Genomic DNA, 27,160 nt, shown 5'->3' on the forward strand with positions numbered 1-27,160 from the left:
TCAAAAAACAGGAAGAAATAAGGCATTCAAAGCACCACTTTTTTTAGTAGCCTTTTTTCTTTTTATATTTTGGTGGGGTTTCTTGCCTCTTTAATGGATATAGCTGAAGACTGTGAAGATTTTCTTTTCCTAGTAAGAAAAAAGTGAAGACTATTTAATTTAGACTCTAGGATGTCACTGAGAACAGGACTGGAGTCACTCAAGCCACTTTAAAAAACTTTAACCCTTAAAGCTGACACTATCTGGAAGTATTAAAGGATACATTTCTAAGGGCCACACAGTCAAGTGCTTCTGCATTTGTGGAGATAATATAACTTTGACTCTGACTGATTGAAAAGGTGTGCAATTGAACTTGTAGAGAAAATTAGTTAGTCTTTTATGTCATTTTGACTGCCTTGTGATGGTATTTTTAGCCACTGATTGCCATACTTCATTTTTGTTATATTAGTTGTCTCTTAGTGGGTAAAAATTAGCAAAAATAATTTGAAAACCCTTAGATTCATTTCATATAGTTTACAAAATATTTTTTAGGTTCAGAAATTTTATCCAAGGGTAAGAAGGTTTCATAATATGATCGCTGTGGTAAATGATATATATGATTATAAAAGCTTGTTTTAACCTCAGTGTCCATTGAGTTTTTGATTGTATCTTGTTTGCTGAAATGCCTAATGAAAATGGCACTAATGAAATACATGATAATGATTTTCCTTTTATTCATATTACCAGTAATAGCAATAAAATCTCATTATTATGAAGTATTTTTCTGGAATAAATAATAAAAATATTTTCTCATGGTTTAGTTATTTTAATATGCCAGGTAGCAAAGATTACCTGGCATATTAAAATAAACAGACACAATGTTCTTCAAAATTGTGTCTGACAGGAACACAAGAAATTTTTCATGTATAAAGAATGTGTTTAGTGCTCTAAATTTTACCATATTTTAGGAAAATATGTTGTTCTGAGGTTATCTTGTACCAAAAAAGAATAGTCCTGGTGTAAATATTTTTTTTCTTTGTGTATTCATGATGGAAGATAATCTTTACCTAATGATAAGAATTGCAAAAAATTTCTAAATACTAGTCTCTCACAATTTTCCAGGGTTGAATGTTTATAGTAGTGTTAAAGAAACTTTTATTAAGATACTCTGTCAGAGGTGTGATGTTTATGTATAGTATTTAATTTTCATTGTACTTTTTAGAAGAAGGAAGCAGGGAGAGGACAAATAGGTATAAGGGCTATTGTTTAGTTATTGCCTTAATGCAAGCTGTAAGAATTAGGTGGTTGCTTTTAAAGTCTAGAATTCCCAGCATGAACCGTTAAATCAGATTAGGAGATAATCTATTGGAGATGGTAAATGAAAGAAAAAGGTCTGTGAGGATTTAGGTGTATCTTTCAAAAGTATGATAAGTTCAGCAATACTTATTTTTGTAGAAATTGGCAAGTAAATTAATTTTTTGTAATGTTCAAGGGTTGATTTAAGTGTCAGAGTAAGTGATTGGGTAATTGACCTGAAAATTAAAGTCAAATATATAGGATCAGAAGAAATTCTTACAGTTCATCTAGTAAAATACACTTTTAAAAATGTATCTATGTAGAAAATAGCACAATAGTCGTGCTAGCTGATCTAATAAAAAACTGATCTTCATTAATAGGATTGAAATGTATTTTATGATTCTGTGATTACTGACTTGGAAACATAGTATTGTAATATAGGCTTGGTTACAGGTACATCATAAGCTCACCCAATTTCATTAATTAATTCATATTAATTTTCTTGCTTACAAAAATCAAACAGCAAGAATAACATAAAAACCTCTATGTTTCATTGCATATTCTTTACAGTTATGATAAGGCAAGTGAATGAGCTGTTTTCTCATCTATGCAAGCTTCTCCAGCAATGTGTTAGAACACCATGATCTGTAGCATTTCATGACCTGATGAATGCTGACTCATGCAGTAATCACTGAAGAAATACAGACATGAATTTAAAATTACAATTTATTATATTTTGTCCTTGTTACAGTGCATTTATAGTTCTTCCCTTAAAGAAAGCTGTCAAAGCTTAAAATTTGCAACAGAAACTTGCCAAAATAATAAAGAAATGGGAATTCACATTTGTGTATTTTTCCAAAGTGCTTGTCTGTATACATTTTGAGAAACTCATATTCAGAGACTTAGGGGAATATCCATATAAAGGCATTCAATTTAAAATAATATTTTTCTGTAGTCTAAACATGTAGCCATATTCATTTTCAGTAAAATGTATGGATCCATTTGCAAAATGAAGAAACTGAGATACAGTATGTTTTATCTGTGGATTGTACTCTTGATATTTAAAAGTGATTTACTGCCTAATAACAGTAATTTTTCTGTGTCTTCCAGATGTGTGGAGGTAATTGCCAGAGAAGGACGGAACCTGAAAGAACTGTATTTAGTATCCTGTAAGATCACAGACTATGGTATGTAATATACCTATATCTTTATTTTTTGTGAAGGTTGAACTGGAGTTCACAGGGACTGTTATCAAAAGTATTGGAAATGTAGAGATAAAAATTTTCAAAACCTTTACCCATAAAAATAGGAAATTTATAAAAAGTGTTTGACTTGCTTAAAAATATCTGTGGTTGGGAGTATGAAATTCAGTGTATATATTTGCTGCAAAGTATCCTTATAGAATTGGCAGTTACTGGGCAGACTGGGTAGCATCCCCTTTGAATAGTCCTGGAGACCAGGAGAACACTTGAGAGAAAATCAAAAAATATATATGTGTTTCTAGATGCTGTAAAAGCATAACTAAGCAAGCAAAAATGTAGATTGATCACCTGTTGTAAAAAATTTGAATGAGTTTGATGGTCCTTTAAAAATGCTGTTATGGTAAAATAGAGGAGCATCTTCGAATTAAATGTCCTCTCTGATAGGCCACATAGAAGGACAGATTTTTCATTTAGAATAGGAAAACTTCTAATGCTTGTTCGGAAAGGCTGCTTTGCTTTTTGAAATAAGATACTGACCTTAAATAAGACATTTATTTTTGCCATAGGGCCAGATTCTCAAATGTCTATCTCCCACTTACATGCCTAAATTTCAGTAGGATTTACAAAGTGTGTATTTGAGATTTTCATTTCAGGCTTGCTGATTTTTTTTTAAACTTTACACTGCTTAGATTTTAATAAAGAATTAATATGTTGAAGTGATAAATTACCATTCCAGTAGTCACAAAATCATTCTTGTATTTTCCTTTTCAAATTCTACACTTCACTGGGGTTTGTATTGTGCATTCAAGCGTATGTTGTTCTGCAGAGTTCTGCTCACCTTATGTCCGCAGTATTGGAAGATGAGGCCACCATGCAGCTGCTGCAGCTGCAGAGCTTTGAGCATGGCAAAGGAGAGGGAACACAGGCCTTTACTGCCCTTTCCTCTGGTCTGCTGTTGTTTGTATTTCCATGGGCAGAGCAGACATTGTCAGAGTTCAGTGGCAGGTTTTTTTATGCTACGAAAGTTAGCAGAATTTTGATGTTTGGGACAAGATCATAATTGCTTAGTAACTCAGCTGGGAAAAAAAAAGTAATATTGCTAATTTCCAGGAAAAAAATTTAACCATGTGATACAATAATTTATCAATAATAACTTCAGTAAATAAAGAAAATAATTACAGCAAAAACTGTTATTGGTTTCCTTCAATTAACTCAATAAGGTATGTATGTGTGAGGTAATTTCATGTCCTCTAGAGAAGGCTGTGAAGTGCAATCTTTGCCATTTTATTAATTTCCTTCTTTTGTTTTCCTAATTTCTGCATAGGATAGATAGTATACAAAGCTACCAGGCATACATGGTTTTTTAATGTCATTAGTATTTTTAAAGTGCACTAAAATAACTACATTTTATTTGGAAGCCTAAAAGATTAAATAAAAACCGCTATACTCTAATAATGTATCCATTGGTGGCATTCCTTTCTCTGACATTTTTCTGACCAGAAAAATATTCTTTGTAGTATACAGAGAGATCAGGATTCAAACAGGAATTGAAGTATGTATACATGCTGAGAGCTGTTAACTGATGAGACAAAAAAGCATTCTTTATTTAATGTTACATTCCAAAATGAATGATTTTGTATTTTTGTATACAAAAAAATGTGTTTTGTTTACTTCTGAAAGAAATTATGTTATTATACCTGTTTGTAGGTCTAGCATAATTTTCTCAAATGTATTTCTAATTCATGATGTCTGTTGGAGTGTTGCATGCTAGAACATTGACAACTAGTTTAAAAGTTTCTTTACATCCCACACATTTTTAAATGCTAAATAATCACTGGAACACATCTAGACTGTCAGGACAGACTGAATTACTATAATCTTTGAGATAAACACCTATTTGCCCAAGAGCACAGACAGGGTGAAGTTAAAGCTAAATATTAGTTCCTCATGATGTTTCTCCCTTTTGTTAGGCAATCATGAATTAAGCATGGATTGTCAGTATTATCTTTGAATTTCCTGCCTTTTGTTGATTTGTGTCACAACCTTAACTTTACTTAAACATAGCAGGTTTTGTATTTAAGCTTTTCCTAAGAGCTGGTAAGGAAGCGGGATTTTCTCAACTGTGGGGAGACTGTGTGTCAAATGAATTAGGTTGATGTGAAGATGCAGAGTGGTGAGCTAGAGCAGCAAGCACACACGGAATTGTGTAACTGTCTCTTCAATTTTACGCTCTAATTCTGGGTTTTATTGATATCCTTAGTGCTGGGAATTTAAGTAAATTATTACTTATCAAGTTTATAGTAATAGTCCAGAGTGCTATGCACTCTGAAACACAAAAGTGAGATTTTGTGTTCAAAGATGAAAAGATTCAATGAAACTAGCCTGTGAAACAGGAGTAGATGTTTTCAGGGTCTTGTAGTAATGCTAAGTGTATATTTACTAAGAATTACTTTACAACCAGATTCTTTTCAGTAGTGAAAATAAAAGTCTAATGCTTTACTTCCACTTTAGAAAAGCAGTCAGACCAGTGTTTCCTCTATAGGTGCAGAAAATAATTTCAAGCTTTAAATGGTAGACTTCCACTAACAGAACACAGGGGAGGGAAAAAAGCAAATCCAAACACCACCACTCCAAAAAATAAACCTAAAGAAGTAAACTGTGAAAAATATTTGAAAAGAAGTGTTCAAATCCAGCACTTCGTACAGCTGTGCCTTATAAAATCACTGAAGAACTTTCCGAAGAAACAAAGTGCCTAAATAGTTATTACTAGGAGTGTGGTCAGCAGAGTGCAGGGAATAAATTTATCTCACAACGTTGCCTGTTGAGTAACCTGCAGAAGATCACAGTTAACTTCATAGTTGTATTGTAGAATTTCCATTACCTAGTAGGTCTGAATTTTGCGTAACTTAAAAAGTCTCTATTTCTAGCTGTAAAGAAATTGCACGAAGTTTTTCAGAAGAAATGCTTGGCGCAAGGAGCTGAGATGAACTGTGGTCTTTTGCTGAAAACTCTAGGATTCTGAGTATTGAAAAAGAGCTCTCTAGATATGTAGCCTTTTTCTTTTCTAAAATTCCTTTTTCATATTGCCTGTTTTCAACATTTAATGATGCATTTAGTGTCTGTGAAGACACCTTGGGTTTTTTTAAGGGTTTTTCTTCTGCTGAGGGTGTTTGCTGAAGCAAAAAAATGAGTTTCAACAAACCATAATGGAATTATATAGTTTTATATTAAAATGTTATAGATAAGGCATAGCTGTTACAAGTAGAAGTCTGGAGGAATAAGATAGCATTTATAGTGAATCAAGTCCAATTGTCACAAGAAAAAAACATAACTGTAACTTACACTTATTTTTCATAACTGGATTATGGATGCTTTTCTCAGAAGTGAGATACCACTAACAATGTTAAAGTAGTTTCCCTAGATACTATTAAATTCTAACGTTTAAATACTTAGGATACATAAGCTTTCTATTTTAAAATAAAATATTTTAATTATCAAGGGATCAGGCTGTCCTACTGGGAGTTTCTTGCATTTTCTCTCCAACATTTAGCATTTGTCATGTAAATCATAAAATATAAGCATAGTATGGGTATTTTCACAAAAAAGAATGTTTAACATCCACTTCTCACTTGGATTAGCAAATCTGTCTAAGGCTTGATCTCACAAAAACTTTCCTAATATTAGTTTTTTTGAATCTAGTTTTAAAACACCGTGTCTTCTGTACAAAGTAACTTAGAAGGCAAATGCATTTTTGGGGAGATAAGAGCAGCATTTTTGGATAGACAGAATGGAACAGGTGGTGAATACATTTCTGAATTTTAAATATTTCATCCTACTAAATTCTATCATTCCTCTCCTGTGTGTGGTTCTTTCTCTTTTGCACTCTTTTAGTGATGCAATGAGAGCAAGCAGTGGTCACATTGACAATCATGTTTATGCTTGTAGGTAAATGTACAGATAATTTTTTAAGGATCAGGGCCTCTGTTACCTCCTTTAGTGGTGTTGTATGTGTTATGTATATATGTATGTTTGTGCTTCTATAAAATGGTGGTACAGTATTACAGTACATAGTAGTATACAGTATTACAGTACATAGTAGTATCTAACTACTATATATATATATACACATATATGTTGCTTTCTTATAAACTTTTACCTCTTTCTTTTCACAACAACATTTTCTCTTTAGTTATTCAGAAACCTGAATTCACTGAAGTAAGTCAGCCAGATTGTTGATGTTTAGCGCCAAATTTTGAGGTTGTTTGCTTGGTTTTAGTATTCTTTTTCAGTGCATAGGTTGCAACTTTAACTCGAGTAGACTGTAAGAATTAAATTAGCCGAAGAGTAAGTAGGTGGCAAGCAATCTGTACCCACTTGTATATATTAATGATACTTCCTTTCACAACATCTAGCAGCTAGTAAAGGGGTTTTATTTGCTTTTGCCATTAAAATGTTCATTTTTTTCTGAATCCTGAAGCAAATATTTCTGTAGAAACCGTTGTAATTATGAGGATCACTGAAAGCCTATCCTGGAAGTAGAGATGAGTTTCAGAGTTTTATGTAGTTTAACAAACCAACAGTATTTATTATAACATGCTGCCTCTTCTTCCATTATAATAGCATTACTGTTTATGTTGGAGTATGCAGGGAGAAGTTAGGGTTTTTTACGTGCTTCAAAACCTCTGAAAATTTCCCCTCAGCTAGGATGAAAAATTACAGTGTAGAGATTTTGTAAGGACATTTTAAAGCTTGTTTGGTTTTTTGTTGTTTTAGATTGGAGTAGTTGCTCACATAGATTCTTGCAGATATTGAGACCTAATTTTGTTTCCATAGGGGATCCTGTTGACATTGAAACCAAGAGGCTTGTTAATGTGAGGCAAGATAGCTGTGTATTGATGTGTTTTGGGAATGAAACCCTATCAGAGGACATCTTTTTTCAGTTTCGTTCGGAACTTTTAGGAATGTTCAGGAGTGAATACAAAACTTTAGTCACCTGTCTGTGGAAATCATTAATAAGGAAAAGTCTAATTAAAACCTTATAAAAAGTAATCCCTGAAGCAGAAAAGAGCTCTTGAATCTTGTCAGCACCATATATAATTCATAACTATCAAAACCCCAAATTTTCTTTTTGTGCAAGTTTTATCAGTATTCCCAATGTCACAAAAATGGCATGCAGTTTTCTTTAGAAGCTGATTTGAGATACCACTGTGCGTCTTCAAGACCCATACAGTGAAATAAATTACTGCAATAGCATATTTCTCAAATAATAGACAGTTGCAAATCCTTTGTCCTATGGTACATAATAAAGGATTTTCTGTATGAGCAATGAGATGAGACAAACTTCCAAACTATTTTTTGTCATCCTGGAAGGTGGGTTGTCCCCCTTAACCTGTACCTTTAAAAATAATGTGGTATAATAGCCAGATGGAGAAAGCTGGATATAGATGCACTTTTGAATTGTCAAGATGAACAGAGCAGAAGCCTATGATTTGTACTCAGTTTGTTCCCAGTTGCTTGTTCTGACTGTGGAAAACAGAGATGCATTGTACTTCAGGTTTGATTTGTCTTGTAGAGAGACCCACAGGTACTATTATTTTAATTTAAGCTTTTCTGTGGGAAACCTAGTGCTTTGCATTGTTATTTCAAGTCTTTGGTGAAAAATTTGGCAGCAGTTTATCAGTCATAGTAGAAAGTTTAATTTTGTGCTGTTTTATCACCAGAGAGAAGTGCTTAAGTTAATCTTAGGAAAAATGCACCTCATTTCCAAGACATATATTTCTGATACAACAAAAATTGAAATGTCCACAACCTCTTCATGTACTACCAGATATACATTTTCAGGTTCTTGCTTTATTTACTGTGTTAGGAGACTTTAATATAATATCAGACTTCCATTTAACTCGAGATCTGGCTTCTGTTCTCTGGTGTTAGTTGTATTTTCTTGTTTTGTGTGATCTAAAAAAGTAACATACAGCTTTATTCCTCCAGTGCCCATGTTAACCCCTGTATTACAACCAGTGTGCTGGGTGCCTCTCCAGTGAGTACCACACAGCAGAATATACCTAAACACTTGCCTGTGGAACTCAAGGCTGATTTAAAGGGCAAATAAATGATTACATGTAAATTGTGCAGTTATGATCATATTATGAACATTAGGATCATTGTTGTTGGTTTGGTTTTTTCTTTTATTTTGATTTTGCACCTCCAAAGACTACCAACAAAATGTATTGTCATTTTTTACTTTCATTTCAAACAGTATCTGTTATGTCACACTGCAAGGAAGAATACCAATTCTAACAGAACATTTGATTTGCAGTCAGTGGTAGATTTATTTAACAAAAACAATTGTGAAACTTTATTTAGCATACTTTTATTTCTGGCTTGGATAGAATAATTTAATTTAAATATTTAAAACATGTAATATTTTCTGATAAACACCAGTTACAACTCACATTAACACACTGTTGCTATAATCCAGTTTTATATTTAGTTCATTGCACTTCTGAACTTCTTTAAAATTTGCACCTAAACCACAATACTTGTTGAGTAGCTATTAACAATATACTTTTAAAAATCCACACATTTGCTACATTTAAAATTATTAATATAAACATAGTATTAGTTTCAGAGGGGATTATTCAGCACTCCTTCTCATAATTCTAAATTTTAAAGCAGTATTTGTATTTTTCTCTGAGAGAAACAGAACTCAAAAAGAAGAAAAAAAATTTACCAAGTCTTTTTCCATTCAATGGGTTATGATACAAAAGTCTTGTTGATATTTGTTATCATACAAGTAGAGAGTTGCACCATATTTTAAAAGGACTGATCATTTGCAGTTGCAATTTATTTCTCCTAAATTCTAGAAGCCAGTCTTATGATCCCCCCCTTTTTGCTGCACTATAAAATATATTTTAAAAATTACCTTTTAAAGTTAGTGTGTTTCTAACAGTGTTGCCTAAATAAAAGTTACTGTTTTCTAGTTACTGTTTTCTTCAGCTGGCATCCAAAAGGGAGAAGCTCATTCACTGTTCTTAAACATAAAAACTGTTCTTTAAACTTAGGAAGTAATGAAGTCATTTCATCATAATTGCTCAAACTAAGTTAAATCTTTAAAAACATTAATTTCATGGTGGAAGAATTTCCTTTCCACATTCTGTTTTGTACATTCTCTTGGTGTGTTGTTGGATTCCAGTATTACTCAAATTAGTCAAGAAAAATCTAATTTTCACTGTAATCTATCTGCCTGCCTTGAAAAATTCAAATAAAGTGCTTTGTAGCCATACCACTAGTGGAGTTATTTTGAATGCCTAAGTTTTAAAAAATGTAATGATTTCTGTAGTCTTCTGTAGTAGGATTTTGCTAAGGGAATGAATACCTAGAAAAAGGGTTTTTCTTTAAATTTATGAAAAAATAGTGATTAAGATATTGGTGGAGTTGACTAGAATAAAGAGCAAACTAAATTGCTATTGCCACAGCAATATTATAAATACTGGTTTAGAGCTTTATTTTTTAATTTTAAAAAATGAAATGTTTAATTTAAATAGTTCAGTGTCTGAATGTTTTTAACAATTGGAAGGAGAATATGTATACAAATTCTAACTTTACTACGTATCTGCCTTTTGACATATTTCTGAGGTCTCACTATGAATATGCATTAATAGATCTGTTATGTATAAGTATTGGATCTGCCAAATACTGAAATATCAAGTAGTACAGACTGGATCATTCTTAATTCATATTAGTTTGAAACATGAATTACAACTCAACAGCAAAATATGTAATAAAAAAATTTAATAACATGGGTTTTTACCAACTTGTGTAAGAGCTGAGGATGCATCCAAAAAACTTTTAAATTTATTTAGTAAAATGTAATGAGTGGTACTTCCCCTCTGCATTCCTGTAATTGGGATTCTGGGTTAGCTTTATTATGACAAAAGTATTTGATTTTTACATCTGTAATGAATTATACAAAGAGGTTCATGCTGTCTTTGTAGGCTGTAAACTCTTCACAGAATAGAACAGAGTGTAGAAACTGTTCTGTTAGCAGTGGAGGGAATGTGATTCACTTCATAAATAATCAAGTAATCATTGTCCTTTCAAAAATTAATAAATTGACATAAAAATTATGTTTTGGTCAACTTCAAATATTTGAAGAGTTTTCTATAAAAAATTCTTCTCAAAGTAGCTTTTAAATTATGTATTTTAGTTTCTCATAAGTCAAGTGGGATCATTTTAGCTTTTGAAATGTCAAGTATCTTTCCAGAACACTCAGACAGTAGGATTGCTTTATTTGCAGTTCTCTTTGGCTTGGTGCCCTCATTCCTTAATTTTAGCTATGCATACTGAACAATATTTCTTCTAATTACAAGATGCGTAATACAGAAGAGTAGCAAAGTATGTTCAAAAATGTAATATGGAATATTGTTAGCACAAAGAGAAATTAATAAATATGGTTAAAGAGAATTCTTGAATAGTGTAAGAAAACAATTGTAATAAATCTGAAATTCTAAAAAATGTGTGCTGTGCTTTGGGATATTCTGTTCATTTTTACATACTTTGTAATAGGTAAGTGAAATATATTCCATGATGTCAACCAGTTTAGATACTTTTAAAAAGACTATAAATATGGGAATGTTTAAATGTTATTATCTAGACATAATAATCCAGAGTACAAATTTAGCAATGTTTTCAGTTATCTGAAGACATTAATACTTTTTTATTTTGAGGGGAGAGGTATGCTGGTCAATGTTTAGTTGTAGTTGTTTAAACTCTTTTTAATAGAATGTATCCTATATATGACGCAACTCAATTATTTTTGTGAACTCAGGAGCTCTAGGAACATGGTAATTTTGCTATGTATGGATATTAGAATGAAGATAAAATGGAAATTTTTTTTCATACTACCAAACTTTGAAAGCACTGAAATTATAGATTGCATTTTTTGTAAATTATTTTAATATGAAGATATAGTAAAAGCATCTCCCTCTGCTTCAAGTATGAAATCAAGTATGTTCCTTGATTAAATCTGTATGTCTACATAACTAATAATTGTCTAGTGTTGAATTTGCGCTTAAAAATGTGTGTTCTCTCAAATAGCTAATTAATTAAAGCATCTTGTTTTATGAGTATTTGAATTAATTCACCTTAAACAGGAGTATTTTCTCAATTTCATTGAAAAAAATTGCTGTCCTGAAGTTTAGTGAGCAACCAGTAAACAAAAAAAGTCAAGTATGAAATCATCATTGTTTATTGTTTGTAAGAGTTTCTCAAAGGTCTAGGTCTTGCATTAGAGCATTAGCCACACTGTTAATTTGATATAATCAATAAATCATTGAAATTTTGATTGAAGGAGACCTGTGTTGAGTCACTCAGTCCTGCAGGCACCCAGAGTGGGGATGTCACCAGCCCTTGATCAGGTCCACTCTTTGTGGCTCTGCCTGGATATTACTTAAAGACCTCCAGGGACAGAGGCTCCACCATGTGTCTCTGGATATTTCATCAGTGCTTCATTTACATGCTAAAGACTTTTGTTTTTTCCCCTCTAATGCCCAACCTAAATCTCACTTGCTACACTGTGGTCATTGACCTTGTGACATCTTTTGGTAAGCTGTGAGTCAGATTTGACTCCATCCTTTTCATAACCACCAATACAACTCAGATCTTACCACAGTATTGTATTTGTGGGGAAAAGTATGTTATTTTTGGATGTGAAACAAACCTGAAACTTAAAAAAAAATATTATTAACAAGTGTTAGCAAATAAGAATAGTTTTCTATTTCTTGGTTAGTCATCCAATGACTCTACTTATTAGGAACTTTTTATACTGCATATTTATCATACTGAATTTTTCCTTAGGCCTCGAGCATTTTATTTCACCATTACATTTTAACTTATTATTTAGAGAAAAAAACGCATGCCTTGTGAATGAATTAGATTTGTTTTCTTTTTGCAGTTAACATTGAAATGTCATTAAAAATCAGTGACAGTGTTATATTGCCTACAGCTTTGTTTTAGACCAATGAGGGGATATTGGGAAAAAAAGTAAAACCTCTTTCTGGCTATTTGGATATTTGTACATTTTCATGTTGGTAAAACATGATTTCTTTACCTTTCATTTTGTTTTGAAATCAGGCACAATGAAGAAAACTCATTAATATTTGAGCAGCAATAAGTGCTCCATCATCCTAACCTGCCAGTTTTGCTGGTACCATCTCTATTATGAAAAGCGGAATCAAGGAGACTGTAGCATTTAACTGTGGCTGCCTAATAAAAGGATAATATAGCATAATTAACTATAACCAGTTTCTGGTCTGGTGCACCAAATACCAAATTATATGCATTGTACATCTCCTATGTTCCTCTAACTTTTCATCTGAATCTCTGCTATTTCCCTAAAAGCATAGGTTTGTAATATTTTTACCAGCAAAGTGGAAAACACCAGTAGAATGTAATCTTTATGGTTAGTCTGTACTTGCCTCTTTTTCATTTCTTTCACCACCATTAAACTTTGTTATCTGACTTGGTGTACCAGTTTTTCTTGATTGATGTTTAAGAGGGACAGAAGTACTCTAAGCAATTGGAAGCTATTTTCAAACCCTTGGGGAGTTGTAGTCATAACTAATGATGTCCTAAAGTGGCCCTGCTATATCTACATTTTAGAGGCTCAGACAGAGAAACATGAAACTGCTGGCTGGAAACATGGCATCCTTCAATATTTTGAATAGGCCAGGCAGAATGATGACACTATAAATGAAAAGGTATTTAAAGCTGTGTTTTTCAGGAAAAATGAGCTCAGAAACATATTCTAAATTTCGCTGCCTGTTCTTTGCTTTGTGCATTTTAGTTACATCACATTCATCAGTCAGAATTGCAGTGGGGGGTGTGTTTTGTGTTGGGCTTGGTGACACTGGAGCCTACGAGTGGTTCTTTGAGGCCATGTACTATAATGACTCATGAGGGACTTCTTTTATTTGTGCCCACTTGGGACTGTTCCTGTATATGCCAAGAAAGTGGAAAACGTGTTGATATGGAATTTCAATGAAAAAGACCCACTTTATTTAGGGGATACTTTTGGCAGCTATGAAACAGTACCTACTTGATCAAAATCTTGAAGTCTCCATTTTTTACTGGTAAATCCCTGAAGTGATGCTTGTGTATGTTACTGAAAGAAGACAGAACACCCACTAATTTCACTTTGACTACCTAGATGATTCTTTGTTTCTTTTCTGTAGTTTAAGGGCATATCAGTTCTTATTTTTCCTAGATGTAGTTCAATAATTCTGTGTAAACAGAACTTGTTTTTTCTACCATGCTGTGTTCTTGTCATATAATTAAAGGAGGAGGATTAAGAAACCATTCTGATCAAATGTAACTGCTAAGAAAAAAGAAGGAAAGAAGAAATTTAGTTTGTCCTTTAATCAATAAATATACATGTACACTTTAATAGAAACTGCAAACTGAAAGAAACCTAATTCATTGAGGTTACTACTCGCTCTGCAATATATATTTTCTTACAAGCTATGATTTATGACCAGTGAGATTTTGCACAGGTTTTGTAAAATAGACTGAAGATACACTGGTTTTGTGTATATATTTGTGTATATATACACAATACCTTTTTGTGATCTTATGTAGAGGGGTTTGCCATCAGCCATGTATTTGCACATATATTTGGTTATCAAGGCATGCACATGCAGGTACAAACATGCACGAACACCTTGGATTATGTTTGTTTTTTATGTAGTCATAATTGAAGAAATGCCTTTAGAGTGCAGACATAGCACACATCTTACAAGGGTGTCTTTAAGTGGAAGGAAAAAGATTAGATAGCAGTATAAATAATTTTTTTTTTCATATTTGACTCCTAATACAGCTGAGCATTTCATAAGTCAGATACAGTACTGGTAAAGTTTGCATGCATTCCTGTTATTTTTAATCAAAATAAAAAGGTCAACAATGTAGTCTTTCTAGTAAAATAAAGTACAATTTGATTACTTTCTGCTAATGCATATTATGATTTAATTTGATTTTTAGGAAGAGGGAGGTCTCTAATGGAAAGGAAATGGACTGTATAAATTAGGTGTACCCTCTTACATTTACCTCTGTTCATGCAATTTTAAATACTTTGTTGCTAGTGCCAAACAAAGAAATAAAAACGTTTGAATTGTAAACAATACTGAGCACATATATATGAAATGCGCAAAACCTTTTTCCAATTTACAAAGTGCCTGAATCTCCTCACTGAGACATCTACCCAAAATTTAAAATTATTTATTGTAAAAATAAATAAAATTAAAGCTCAATCTGACAGCTGTGTGGTCTGAAGATACAACCTACAACCTGTTCCACAAGAACAGAGTTCCCCAGTTCATGTAGATGTATTAATTATATGTATTTTATGGAAAGATTGTTTCAGATAAAATACAGAAACTGTGTAATACTTTTTTAGCATGTGTACACAAAGCTCTTCCTTTAGGTGGGTGAAATTACCTAGCTACACATCTCTGCTCCGTTCTTCATGTAAGATGCTTATGATGCTCTAATCATCACAGTTGCAACTTTGTATATTGTCACTCTTCTGATTACCAAAGATTCCGGTACTAGAGATTTTGCAGCACCTTGCAGTTTGCAGATAAAAAGTCCATAATCTTGAATCAGAATTTAACAAAGCAGCATTTGTGTAGTTCCTATGGGAAGTGGCTTAGAACTGCACACAGAAGTTAAGCTTATTACTGTACTTGATAATGGAGCTACTGACAGGTCTTTCGTTGAATGGGAGTAGGTGCACATCAGATTGTAAAGATGGAAAGCCTTGTTGGTTTTTTGTTGTGGTTTTTTTTTTTTTTCTGACATAGACTTATCTTGAAGATCTGCTGATATCACATAGGGAATAAAAGCAGCTTTAGATGTATGAGAATAAAAGCAAAAGAACTCAAAATAAAACCAATCAGTCAAAGCAATAACATGTGCAGCTACAGTTTAGGGAAAAAATCCTTGGATTTTTTGCTGTCAGCTGGAACCTTGATCAGTTTAGGAACTCATAAAATGTTTTCTCTCTTCTTTTCAAAGTTTTAATTGATTATTTAAAACATTTTCAGATTCTGCAATGCTGAATACACAGTTTATACTACCTTTCAACTCTCTTGATAGTCTTGAGGCAGTCTTGATCTGTTTTGGAGACAGCAGCCATCACTGTTATATTTCATAATGCTTGGAGAAAAATTAAAAATTCAAGTGTTAACTCTGACTGTTGCAAATTTTGGATATGTATTGCTGAAATAAGTCACTTTGTTTGAGGAATGCTACTGTAGATGCCTTCTCTCCTACTCCTGGCCTCTTTTCACTTTCCTAGTATTTTCAAAGTGCAATGCAGGTATTTTCAATCTCATCCAAAGTTAATAAGCAAACCACTTTATCAGAGAGCCCAAGTAAGACAGCAGGCTCACCTAATAATAGGTGGTGGTGGCCTTTAGGAATTAAGAAGAAGGATCCAGGGGTTTGGTCACTCCCACAGTTTGACGGACCCACATGGAGTTAGGATGTAGTTTCAGCAAGAGGAATGTGGGCTGTGACAGGGGTAGATGGGGAACTCCGAGGTCAGGCACTCAAAAAAATTACAGAATATGGGATCCCTGGGATAGAAAGCATGCATGGATTAAAGCATAGATAATTTTATCTCAGGAAAGGAGAAATAGCAGGTATGGATTTTAGAGTGGAAGTACTATAATGCTCTGAGCTGTGAGAGGGTCTTCAGAGGAGTTAGGGGTTGCCCAGGCCACCCTTTTCTTGGGGAGAAGAATATACACAACAGGCATGTACCCTTATCCTTCTTGTTCTCTGTGCAGAAATGTTAATTCCTAAACCATTCAGCTTCTCTGTTCCTGCCAGTAATGTTGTATGAAAGAGTACTTTTGTAAATACACCCTCTTGCCCCCAGATTTAAACAGATGGAGACTAAGTACTAGAAAATGGCATCAGTTTGTGACAGTGCATCATATATTCTAAAGCTTTTCTTTTCATTGCATGCTTTAGGTGATCAGTGTTTCTAGTCAGTTAAGAGAGAGGTTTCAAAGAGTCAGATCTACGTTAAGAAGCCCTGGAACTTCTTACTATACTTCCAGGATGTGAATTGTCAGGAAGTGGTAGGATATTGGAGTCAGAAATTTACACAAAGTCAGGAACTTTTCATTGATATTTTTTGTTCTTCATGGCTGTTGTAGAGTTGACCATTTACATTCACATTGTCTTTAGTTATGCTTGCCCTTTAGATTTGCTCAGTATTGTGGCCAGTCATGCTTAATTTCTTTATCAGTGATCTGGACAAGGGGATCAAATGCCCTCTAAGTCATTGTTGATCTGTGGGAGGGCCGGAAGGTTCTGCAGAGGGCTCTCAACAGGTGGGATCCGTGGTCCAAGGCCAGTGGTCTGAGGTTCAACATGGTCAATTGTCAGGACCTCCCTTGGGTCACAACAACCCCATACAGGCTGGGAAAGAGTAGGTGGAGACCTATCCTGTGGGAAACCTGGGGGTGCTGGTCAACACCAGTGGAACATGAGCCAGTTGTGCCTAGGTGGCCAAGAAGGCCAATGACACCTGGCTCAGATCAGCAACAGTGGGGCAGCAGGAGCAGTGCTGGGCACCAGTGAGGCCACACCTCAAATTCTGTGTGAGGTTCTGGGCTCCTCACTATAAGAAGGACATTGAGGGGTTGGAACGTGTCCAGAGAAGGGCATGAGGGCTGGCGAAGGGTCTGGAGCACAAGTCTCATGAGGAGCCGTTGAGGGAGCTGGGGGTACTCAGACTGGAGAAGGATGGGGGGGGGGAGTTATTGTGTTCTAAAACAGAATATATTGTAACTAGGTGAGGGTCAGGTTCCTCTCCCTAGTAACAAGTGACAAGACAACAGGAAACAGTGTTGAGTTGAGCCACCGGAGGTTGAGATTTCTTCCTAAGTAGAATTTCGTCACCAGAAGTGTTGTCAAGCACTGGAACAGGCTGCCCAGGGCAGTGGTAGTATTTAAAAGACATGTAGAAGTGTCACACAGGGACATGAGTTAATGGTGGACCTGACACTGATGGGTTAATGTCTGGACTTTCCAACCTAAATGATTCTGTAACCTTAATAGGTAATTTCATGTGTCCAGATATGAAGAATTTCTAGTGTCTTTATATTCTGAGATTGGGAGAGCTTCAATAAAACACCTATTTATATTTTCCATTTCAAGTGGCATTACAAGCATCAGCTTTACACATTCTTGCTTAGCAAGTACATAGAAAGGCAAGAATGTCTGCTTCTCTTCATTGGTTTTATTGTTTTTGCTTCCACATTACAGTGTCTGTAGTTTGCCACTGTTACCTGCAAATTTGCAGAAAATGTCTTAGCTTTTGTAGATTTAATCCTTTTTTTTTCCTTCAGATAAGCCCTGTGCTCTCAATTTTAATTTATTCCGAAGAAAAAAGTCCCTATTCCAAAGTGACTTCTTTATGATGGGAAAGAAACTTAAAAAACAAAGTTGTTCATTCCATCTCCAAGTATGTGTTGAATTTAGCTTGCAGTATTTGGTACTTATATTTATCTTTTCCAAGTACCTGTTTTCCATCTTTCTTCTCAGAGAAAGAACAAGGGAAATATTTCAGCTGCAGTAATGAGGACAGAATGCATCTGAAGGTGGGGTTTGCTTTTCTTTGCAAATAGCAAAAGAATAAGAGGTGAGGAGTTCTAGCTTAAATGTTTACATGTGAATTTAGTAACTACAAAATCAGTAATCTGATTAAAATTAGATGCAGTACTTATGGGTTCTGTACAAACTCTAGGATACCCAACTTTTAAGGAGATTTCAGAAATATTGTATGTGTCATACAGTATTTAAGAACTGGTTTTGTGAGCTTCTGTTGAGTATCATAGTTGTCAATTTAAAATGGAATTAGCCAACAGACATTTTAAGATGCTTCTGTCTATACAAATAGCATTTGAGTACCAAGAGACCAATATTGATTGACACAATATTTGTTGCTCTGTCTAGAATCTTTGGCACCAATTCATTGTTCTTACTGAAGAAAACATAGGCTAAAATTACATAAAACTAAGTTAGGTGGGAAAAATAACTGCATTTGTGGTAGGGGTACATAATATTCTTGGAGCTATTTTGTATAATTATGAAAGTATGGATTGTTCTTATAAGTAATCAAGAGTGACATTTAAAAGGAGAAATAAAGATTAAAATTAAAAAATTGATACAAAAATTATGTGATCCAAAAAGTTCACAAATTGATCTGTTACTCTAATACCTAAAATAGAGAACATAAAGCTCCTTTCTAATTTGATTCATGAACAAAAGAAAACTTGTTATAGGAAGATGTGAAATAATAGGAAAAACTCCTCATTGAAAGGACCCTGAGAAATAATTCCTTGGCTATCAAGGTCCAGGAGACATATTTTCTGTCCTCTAGGCAGAGGTAAGCCTCAGCCTGTCTGGCAGCAAATAAACAGGGAAAATTATGCACGAAATACATGTCTACTTTAGATTCCAAATTAGGCAAGCTGACCTGCAGAGTCACAACTTCAGAAAGAAAAATGGACACAGCCTAATGTAAGAAGCTTTGCAAATGCATTAGTCAGAGAGAAGTCACCAGGAAAATAGGTGCAGCAGAGAGAAGGATTTATTTTTTCTGCTTTGTAGAAATTGGCTTCCTGAGGTTGTGGATTTGGATATCATAGATGACTAGAATCATTTGAAGCTTATCAAATCCCTCTCAGCCAGCAAAATAACTAAGCGTTAGAACATATGATAAAAAGAAGCAGACAGTTTTCATGAGAAAGACCATGGTATTTTGTACATGAAAAATGTACAAATTTAACTATTTTCATAGTTGCAGACATTGGCTTCACTGTGCAAGCATGAAGGCAGTAATTCATGCTGCTTAAGTGTTTCTCTATTGTCTTGAAAACTGACATCTGATATTTTACGCAAAATTCTGCATTGTCAGTCCAAGACACCTCCTTTTTGCAACTCTGGCTTCCTGAAAACTTGTAACAAAGTCAGTGATGAAATCAGTTCTTATGATATTTACACTTGAAAGGTAAGATTGCTTTAAGTGATGGGATTTGAAGAACCTGAAAATTCATCTTCTTCAGATCTTTATATCTTCTTCTATACTGCAGCGGTAGTACAGTTTTGAAGTTCCGTCTGCCTTGGAATAAAAATCCAAGCCTGCCTGCCATGATTTCATGGTTGTCTCTGTAAAGTAAAATATTTTTCTGTTTCTAGTCTTTTAGTCTTGCACTGAGTATTTTTTAGTCAGGCTGTTGTTTCTGCCCACTATTGCTATGTTTGATTCCTCCTCAGCCTTTCTTCATGTGGGTAATGCCATTTCCTAGATTGTTTATTGCCTCTGGTAGGAAGGACAAATTATGCATGTTTTGAGATGCAGAATAATTGTCTACTAAAAGAATTTATGAAAGATAAAATTCAGCTTGCTGTCTCTGTTGAGAATGATTTTGGCTTTGTATACGAGAGTAAGTCAGAAGTGTGTGATCAAGTCATGTGCAGAAACTGAGAGCAAAATTTTGAAAAAGAAAAAGGTATTTAAAGAATGATGGAGGAGGGAACGGGGGAGGAGGAGGAGGTATAGAACATATTACATGGTAGAAAAAATTGAATTGTGCTGCAACATCAGTATTTGATGGATGGACCACTTGGGGAATAAGGAATTGTCTGGATGGTTGCACTTAAAGGGTGCAATGACACCAGGTGGAGACTTGGTGGTCATCAGGGCCAGTGTTTGGACTGGCCCTGCTGAACACCTTTGTCAGTGACACAGGCAGTGGGATCAGAGCACCCTCAGCAAATGTGCTGACAACACCAATCTGTGTGGTGTGATGGACACACTGCAGGCAGGGAATATCACCCAGAGGCACCTTGACAGGCCTGAGAGGGGCCTGTGTGGATCTCATGAAGTTCCACAGAGCCAAGTGCAAGGTCCTGCACCTGGTTCAGGGCAATTCCAAGTACAACATAAATCACAGGCTGGGCAGAGAATGGATCGAGAGCAGCTCTGGGAAGAAGGACTTAGGGTGTTGGTGGATGAGGAGCTCAACATGAATGGGCAGCTGGGCTCACAGCCCTATTGGGCTGCATCCAGGGCCCTGTGGGCAGCAGGGGAGGAAGGGGATTCTGCCCCTCTGCCCCACTCCAGTGTGATCCCACCTGCAGAGCTGCCTCCAAACTGAGAAGGACAGAGTCTAGAATAGTCTAGATAGCGAGTCTAGAAGAAGCCATCTAGATGTTCAGTCTGAGCACCTCTCCTAGGAAGACAGCCTGAGAGTGCTGGGATTATTCAGACTTACTAGTAGCCTTTCATTACCTTTAGAGAGGTTACAGAAGAGCAACAGGGGGAGGTCTGGAAGGGCATTAGTGAGAGAACAAGGAGTAATGGTTTTAAATTGAACAAGAGTGGGTTTAAAATTACATATTAGGAAGAAATTCTTTACTGGAAGAGTGGTGAGGCCTGGCACAGGTTAGCCAGAGAAGTGATGGCTTCCTCATCCTTGGAAATGTTCAAGGCCAGGTTGGACAGGGCTTTGAGACATCTGGTCTAGTGTTCCCATGCATGGAAGTAGGGTGTGAATGATTTGATCTTTAGGGTCCCTTCCAACCCAAGGCATTCTGTGATTCTATGATCTGCCTTACTTCTCTGCTTTTGAATTCTCTTTTCATTCATGTTACCTGCTAGGAAAAGCAGATTCCAAAACTGACTGCTGTCACTTTTCGTTTTTATTCTACTTCTTTCTGGCAAAAAGAAAGAAGATAAAAGCTTCGCGTTTGGGGTTATTTATGTATCTTGTAACTTGCATAATGTCCTCTGGTGTTACTGGTACTGTCCATGAGTTATTCAAGGAGCTTTAAATGCTTTGTGTTCTCTATGTGTGGGACAAGACTGGTTATGCACATTTGGAGATGCAGAAAAATTGTCTACTTAGGGAGCTAATGAAGTATAAAGTACAATTACTAAATTCTTACCCTCAGTTATTTTGCTATAGCCTTCCTGGGTAGGCAAACCAGAAGAATTGTAGAGCTATCCTGCACCTTCTGGATCAACACTATATCATGGACCATATAAAAACAGTCTGACCTTCTTTGTATGTTATGAAACAGTTTATTATCATCTCTTAGTTGTAGCACATAATGAGTCTTCTGGAGGTTAGAATTTTAGTAGTTTTTAGAGTTAACACTTCTGGTTTATGTTTCTGTTTACTTGAACACTGGAAGAGAGGACACAAAAGGATACAAAAGGAAGCATTTTTCTAACTTTTTAATTTCAATTGACTAGAAGAATTTTTTAAGCATTATTTTATCCTTGATGTTTTTTGGGGTTTTTTTTGCAATCAGCTTTCACAGCATATGCTAGGGTAAACAAAGCTTTAAAATGGGATTGTGACTTAACTGGTCAGCAGTGTTTCAATTTCATCACTTTAATATCTCATATCCAGGGAATACAGATGTATTAAATAGAGAAATGGGATGATGATTTTATCAAATAAGCAGTCTAGTAATTGGGATGAGATACTTCAATGAGTGCAACAGTTTTCCAGATATGCAGTGATTCTTCAGCAGATTTCTACCTTATGATTTAGAGAAGTAGAAAAGTGTTTGTTGAGCTAGCAAGGAAAAAGACCAATTTCTAGTATTGCAGGAAACATTTTTCTTACAAATAAATGATTTGTACTGAGGTAGCAATTTATCTGGCATTGAAGAAAACAAGCTGTTTTCGGGATTTTCTAGCAGTTGAAAAAAAAATTAAAGCTAAATGTCTTCATGCACTGGGTTCACAAACCATCATTAGCAGTCCTACTTTTGTTTGCTGCAGACAGAGTTCAGGAGAGCATTCTCGTTCAGGAAAATAGAGAAGTAGCAGCTGCTATGAAAAGAGATAGGTTTAAATGCAATTTATCTACTATCTGAAATTAATGTTTGCATTTGCTAGATGCAAGAATATTACTTGTTAAGTGTGGTGCTTCTTTATTTATTGGTGGTGTTTGTTAATAGCCCTAAAGTAAGAATACCTGAAAAAGTTATGTTCAAAGCTCCAGATAATTTATCTCCTTATGACTTTTTTTTGCATTATAATATGTTCTATTATAAGATGCAGCCCAAACACTGGCCAGGTAATAGAAGCATTTACTTCTTGGGTCAGAAAACAAAGAAATGTGGCATGTGGCTTAGAGCAATTATTGATGCATATGTTTTCAAATAATGATGTTATCTGAGTTACAAGGAAATGGAGTTAATAAGCAAAGATAAAAACATAGACGCCTGTGCTTAGATGTCTTGAACTGAGTAGAAGACACATTATTTTTTATTAGTTTTTATTTCATTGAATATTGGTTTCGATGTGTGACAGGTTGGGGTTTTTGTGATAGAGTTTTCAATGCAGATCTTACCAAATATTCTCTATAAATTTACTCTGTTCATAATTTCTATATATAGGTATTTTATTGTGGCAGCCATAACTGGAATACAGCTTTGCAAAGATGTCAACGTCATCCCTTACAAATAATGTCTAACAACATTGTTAGAATAAAAATAAATATGAACTAGGTAAAGCTTTCCCCTCCCACCCATGCAAGCATGCACACTAAATGCAGTCACCCTATGGCTTGCTTTCTGCAGCATCCTAAAATCTTTTTTTGCAGCTGTCTTTGAATGTTTTGTCCTAGTGATCATGCACACATACATACATATGTACCTCTACCCATGCATCCTTATGCAAAATAAAATTCTCCTTTTTGTCTGTTTGTATCATCTTTAACCAAGACAACCAACCCATCCCACTAAACATTTCCTTTTATTCTGATTGTATCTCATGCAGATCATCTATTTGAGTTGCTATATTCCTCCATTTGAGAGATAGCTTTTATTTTCTCCTGTAGGATATATTGAAAAATATCAAAATCATTTTTATGAATACTACTTACATTGGTTTGTTGCTGTGGGGAAAGATCAGGAGAATACGCTAAAAGAACTAGGAAGCAAGAGGAATACTTAAATAAGCAACTTATGAGCAAACAAGTAATATGCACAAGTTAACTGTACACAAATAGCTGCTCAGCACCAAAGTTATTGCAAAACCATATCTAGGGGTTCTGTAGAGAACATCCTGTCTATTCTGATTCTAGTAGGTTTTGTGTGAAGTAGATTTGCATTTTGGTGTGTACATTTGACCAGCTTTACCAGTAACTTTGTATGTACTGCTAATACTATTGATGTCAGTTGTATAGGTTTTAATTATACAGGCGGTCTGTACTTATCCTCAGTGCAGTTCATTTTGCTGGGGTTTTCTTATATGGAAATAGGAGTGATGTGTACATACAGTGTAGGTTTTTCAATAATACCTTAGAAGCTGTAGAAATAACATTTCACTTTAACCTTGCTAGCAATCTCTTTTTTTGAAATGAATGATGTATAATACCAATTGATTTTCTATAAACCTGAAAAAGTTGATATGTCAATAAAATATAACACATGAAATAGTGCTGTTTACCACATCAGTGTGTTATTGGTGATGTGAAAAGGAAGAAAGCTTTGGAGACCAAACTGTGATGTTTGCTAGGACAGTCAAAAACTTACCATGGAATGACATGACTTCAGAGCAGTCAGTCAGACTGTTCTCCAAGGCAACCCAAGAATAGCTACCCTGTCTGTACCTCATGTACTGGGTTTTTAGTCTTCTCTTGAGACAGCTGGCAATGTGCCATTACAGGCTAATGCCAAAAGCAAATGCCTCATCATCCCTGAACACCCTTACATATCAGCTACAGAGGTGTGTAGCAATCTTTCAAAAACAGAAATCTGATCACAAGATTGAAGCATTTTTTTCAATTAGTTTGGTCACTGAAGTTTATCAGTCATCTTTATGCTGTCACAAGAATTTGTGATAAACCTGTTTCACATGGATAGACCTGGTTTCATGTGAAACTGGGGTGCAACGGTTTATTTTTTAGTCATTTCCTTTTTTGACACTTTTGATTTAAAATTGACCACGTGGTTAACAAGAAACCTGATGTTTGCAAAACTGCTTGAGACGGAATTGGTTTTTACCCCTGCTGTAATGGCACAGTGAGTTATAATATTCTTCATGTTAATTTGTTCTGGTTCCATAATAAAGTTAATTTGTTCTACTTCCGTGGTTGATTATCTTTCTAGGATGAAGGAGGAAGGGCAGTATAGTGAGAGAAAAGTTACAGCTTTTCATGTCCTGGTCTAAACCCTCTATGTGTTAAATACTGTCATTTATTGTCTCACAAAAAGACTAACAGCAGTTGTGCAATCTTCAGTATATCACAGTGAATATTTAAGATTAATTTACCCGTTCCTACCACATACCTGTTTTGGTTGGGACTATTTCTGTGACAGTGCAGTCTGAAATGGGTATGGACCTAAATTGAAGAAAACATGTTACTTTGGGTTTTTAGTATGGTTAGCATCCTAGTACTTTTTTCCAGCATCTTGTTCTGTAAAAATTACCTCTGCAGTAATGAAGATGCAGTATTTTCAAATGATTCTAACTGTTGCATGTATAACCTGTTTTGCAAGGGACATGTGCTAACTAGGCAAGCTGAGTCAGAAGTGTTAACATGACCTTTTTATTTTTATTGTTTATTAATTAACCAAGATTTGAGTTTCAAATAATAGAGAACCCTCAACTGACTTGATATATATCCCATGATATATAAGTGCCAGAATTCAAGACAAATTCTTAAGTGTCCTAAGGCTGAGTCTGCTAAAATACAGCAGTGGGCCTTTTGTTTGGATTGTTTCACTTCGTTTCCCTCTTGATTCTTTCTCACTAAAATTTAATGTTACAAGTTATTAGAATTTTTTGTAGATTTTAATTTTCTTTCTCATGAATATGATTGAAACTGAGGTAAATAGGTATGGCCCCATCTATTTCAAAGGATGTATATATCCTAAAATGTTAAAAATTGCAGATTCTTTAGCACATCTGATAATACTAATTTTCTGCAGAATCTGGCTTTAGGTGTGGAACCTCAGCTTAGCTTCAGTCCTGTATTTGAGTGCATTAATCTCCTTACATCAAAAATAGGGAGAAAATTGTTATGCAAGGAAGATGGAAAGATGTCTAGTGAATCTAAAGAATATCAACATCAAGATGGAGGTACTTCTTGAAAAATACATGCTCTTGTAAGGATTTCTGCCTGGCAGCTTAATGATTAGGTCAGGAGCTACTAGGTCTTTAGAGCAGTTTTAAAATTCATCCTTCTCACATTAATACTGCTTGTTACTCTATCTCATGTCATGATGTTCTAGGTGCTTATTATTTAAAAGCTAACATTCACAAATTATACATCTAATAATTTATGCCTGATGCATGTAGAAAGTGAAGACATTTTATAATGGAAATATGACAGAAGTTAAAGTGGAAAGGCTATGCAGGGCATTAGTATAATTCATCACCTGTTCTGTACGTTTAGGCTGTTTTCTAGAAATCCATTAAATATGATAGGAAGATGGATTGTGGTCTATTTCTGACTGACATTATCATCAGTACACATGGTAATTAAGATCCACTTACAGAAGTGTTGGCTGCAGGGTCCATCAGTAGGCTAGCAATTAGAAATAAACTGAGGTGGGTGAACCTAGTGATTTCAAAAGACTTTCTGGTTGTAGAAATAAATATGGCGTACAGCAAATACTTCTGTGAACTTTGGATTTCTGTTAAAACATTTATCACTTCATTAGAACATACTAAAGTTCATAGCAATATTTCTGATGCTTAAATGTGGACCAAGGGCCTTTAGAACTGTAAAATCAAACATACATTTACAAAAACATAAAGAAAAAGGTTGCTGTTTAACTAATGATACCTCCACTGTGAGATTCTTGTCTCTCAAGTGGACACCAAATACCATAAAATATAATGTTGTTATCATACTCTACTTTCTTTACAGTGGCTTGAAAAACATGCGGAAGAGTATGTGTCAGACCACACCATAGCTGAGAAATGACTCTGCAATTGTTTTGCATTAAAGCAAATCCACACAAATTTGTGCATTAACATGCCACTACTTTCTTGTTTCCATAAATGTTAGTGTCTTACATAACTTCAGGTATTAAAGGCAACCAAATAGATAAAATAAGGGTGGAGGTAAATTTGTATGTATTGAGTATGTGCTCTGCAGCCAGCTGTCAAAAGATGAAAATGTGGCTTTGAATTACATTTTATTTTTGTTCCTCAAAGTTTTATAATGGACTGCTTGGTTAAGCTTCTTTGTTTTAAAATAAAATCCAGCAGGTGAAAAGTGTAGTCTCTTGTAATATTCTTTCTGGCACATGTTGTAGGAAAATAAATTATCCTGGTACAATGCCCTCAAGTTTTATTTAACACAATTTTGAACCTGAAAGAGAAGCTTCATATAATATGTTACTTTGTAACCTGTAGTTTGAATACAGAAGACTATATGTCACTATGTTGGTTCAGTTTTTCTTACTCCCAGCAAGCCCCTATCTTGAACTAGGACCTGGAGATAGAGCAGCATGAATTTGTCACCATCCTACTTTTAAAGGGACATGCAGTGAGAGTGCTGAGGATCAGGTACTACCATGTGGTTCTGGAGTTAGGAAGTGTGGCCAAGAAGCATCAATATGTTTGGATCTAAAGCCCT

General features: G+C 34.8%; 1 protein-coding gene across 1 annotated transcript in view; it reads left to right on the forward strand.

Moving 5' to 3' along the window:
* The window catches only part of FBXL17 (F-box and leucine rich repeat protein 17), a 266,957-nt gene that overhangs the window by 175,232 nt on the left and 64,565 nt on the right, over positions 1-27,160 (forward strand). Inside the window, exon 7 of the mRNA XM_071448552.1 lies at positions 2,386-2,462. Within this exon, the coding sequence (XP_071304653.1) occupies positions 2,386-2,462 (77 nt within the window). The remainder of the gene's footprint in view (positions 1-2,385; positions 2,463-27,160) is intronic.

The sequence above is a fragment of the Agelaius tricolor genome, unplaced genomic scaffold, assembly GCF_023055355.1.
Source record: "Agelaius tricolor isolate 1412-34295 unplaced genomic scaffold, bAgeTri1.0.p SCAF_27, whole genome shotgun sequence".
In the NCBI taxonomy this organism is placed as follows: domain Eukaryota; kingdom Metazoa; phylum Chordata; class Aves; order Passeriformes; family Icteridae; genus Agelaius; species Agelaius tricolor.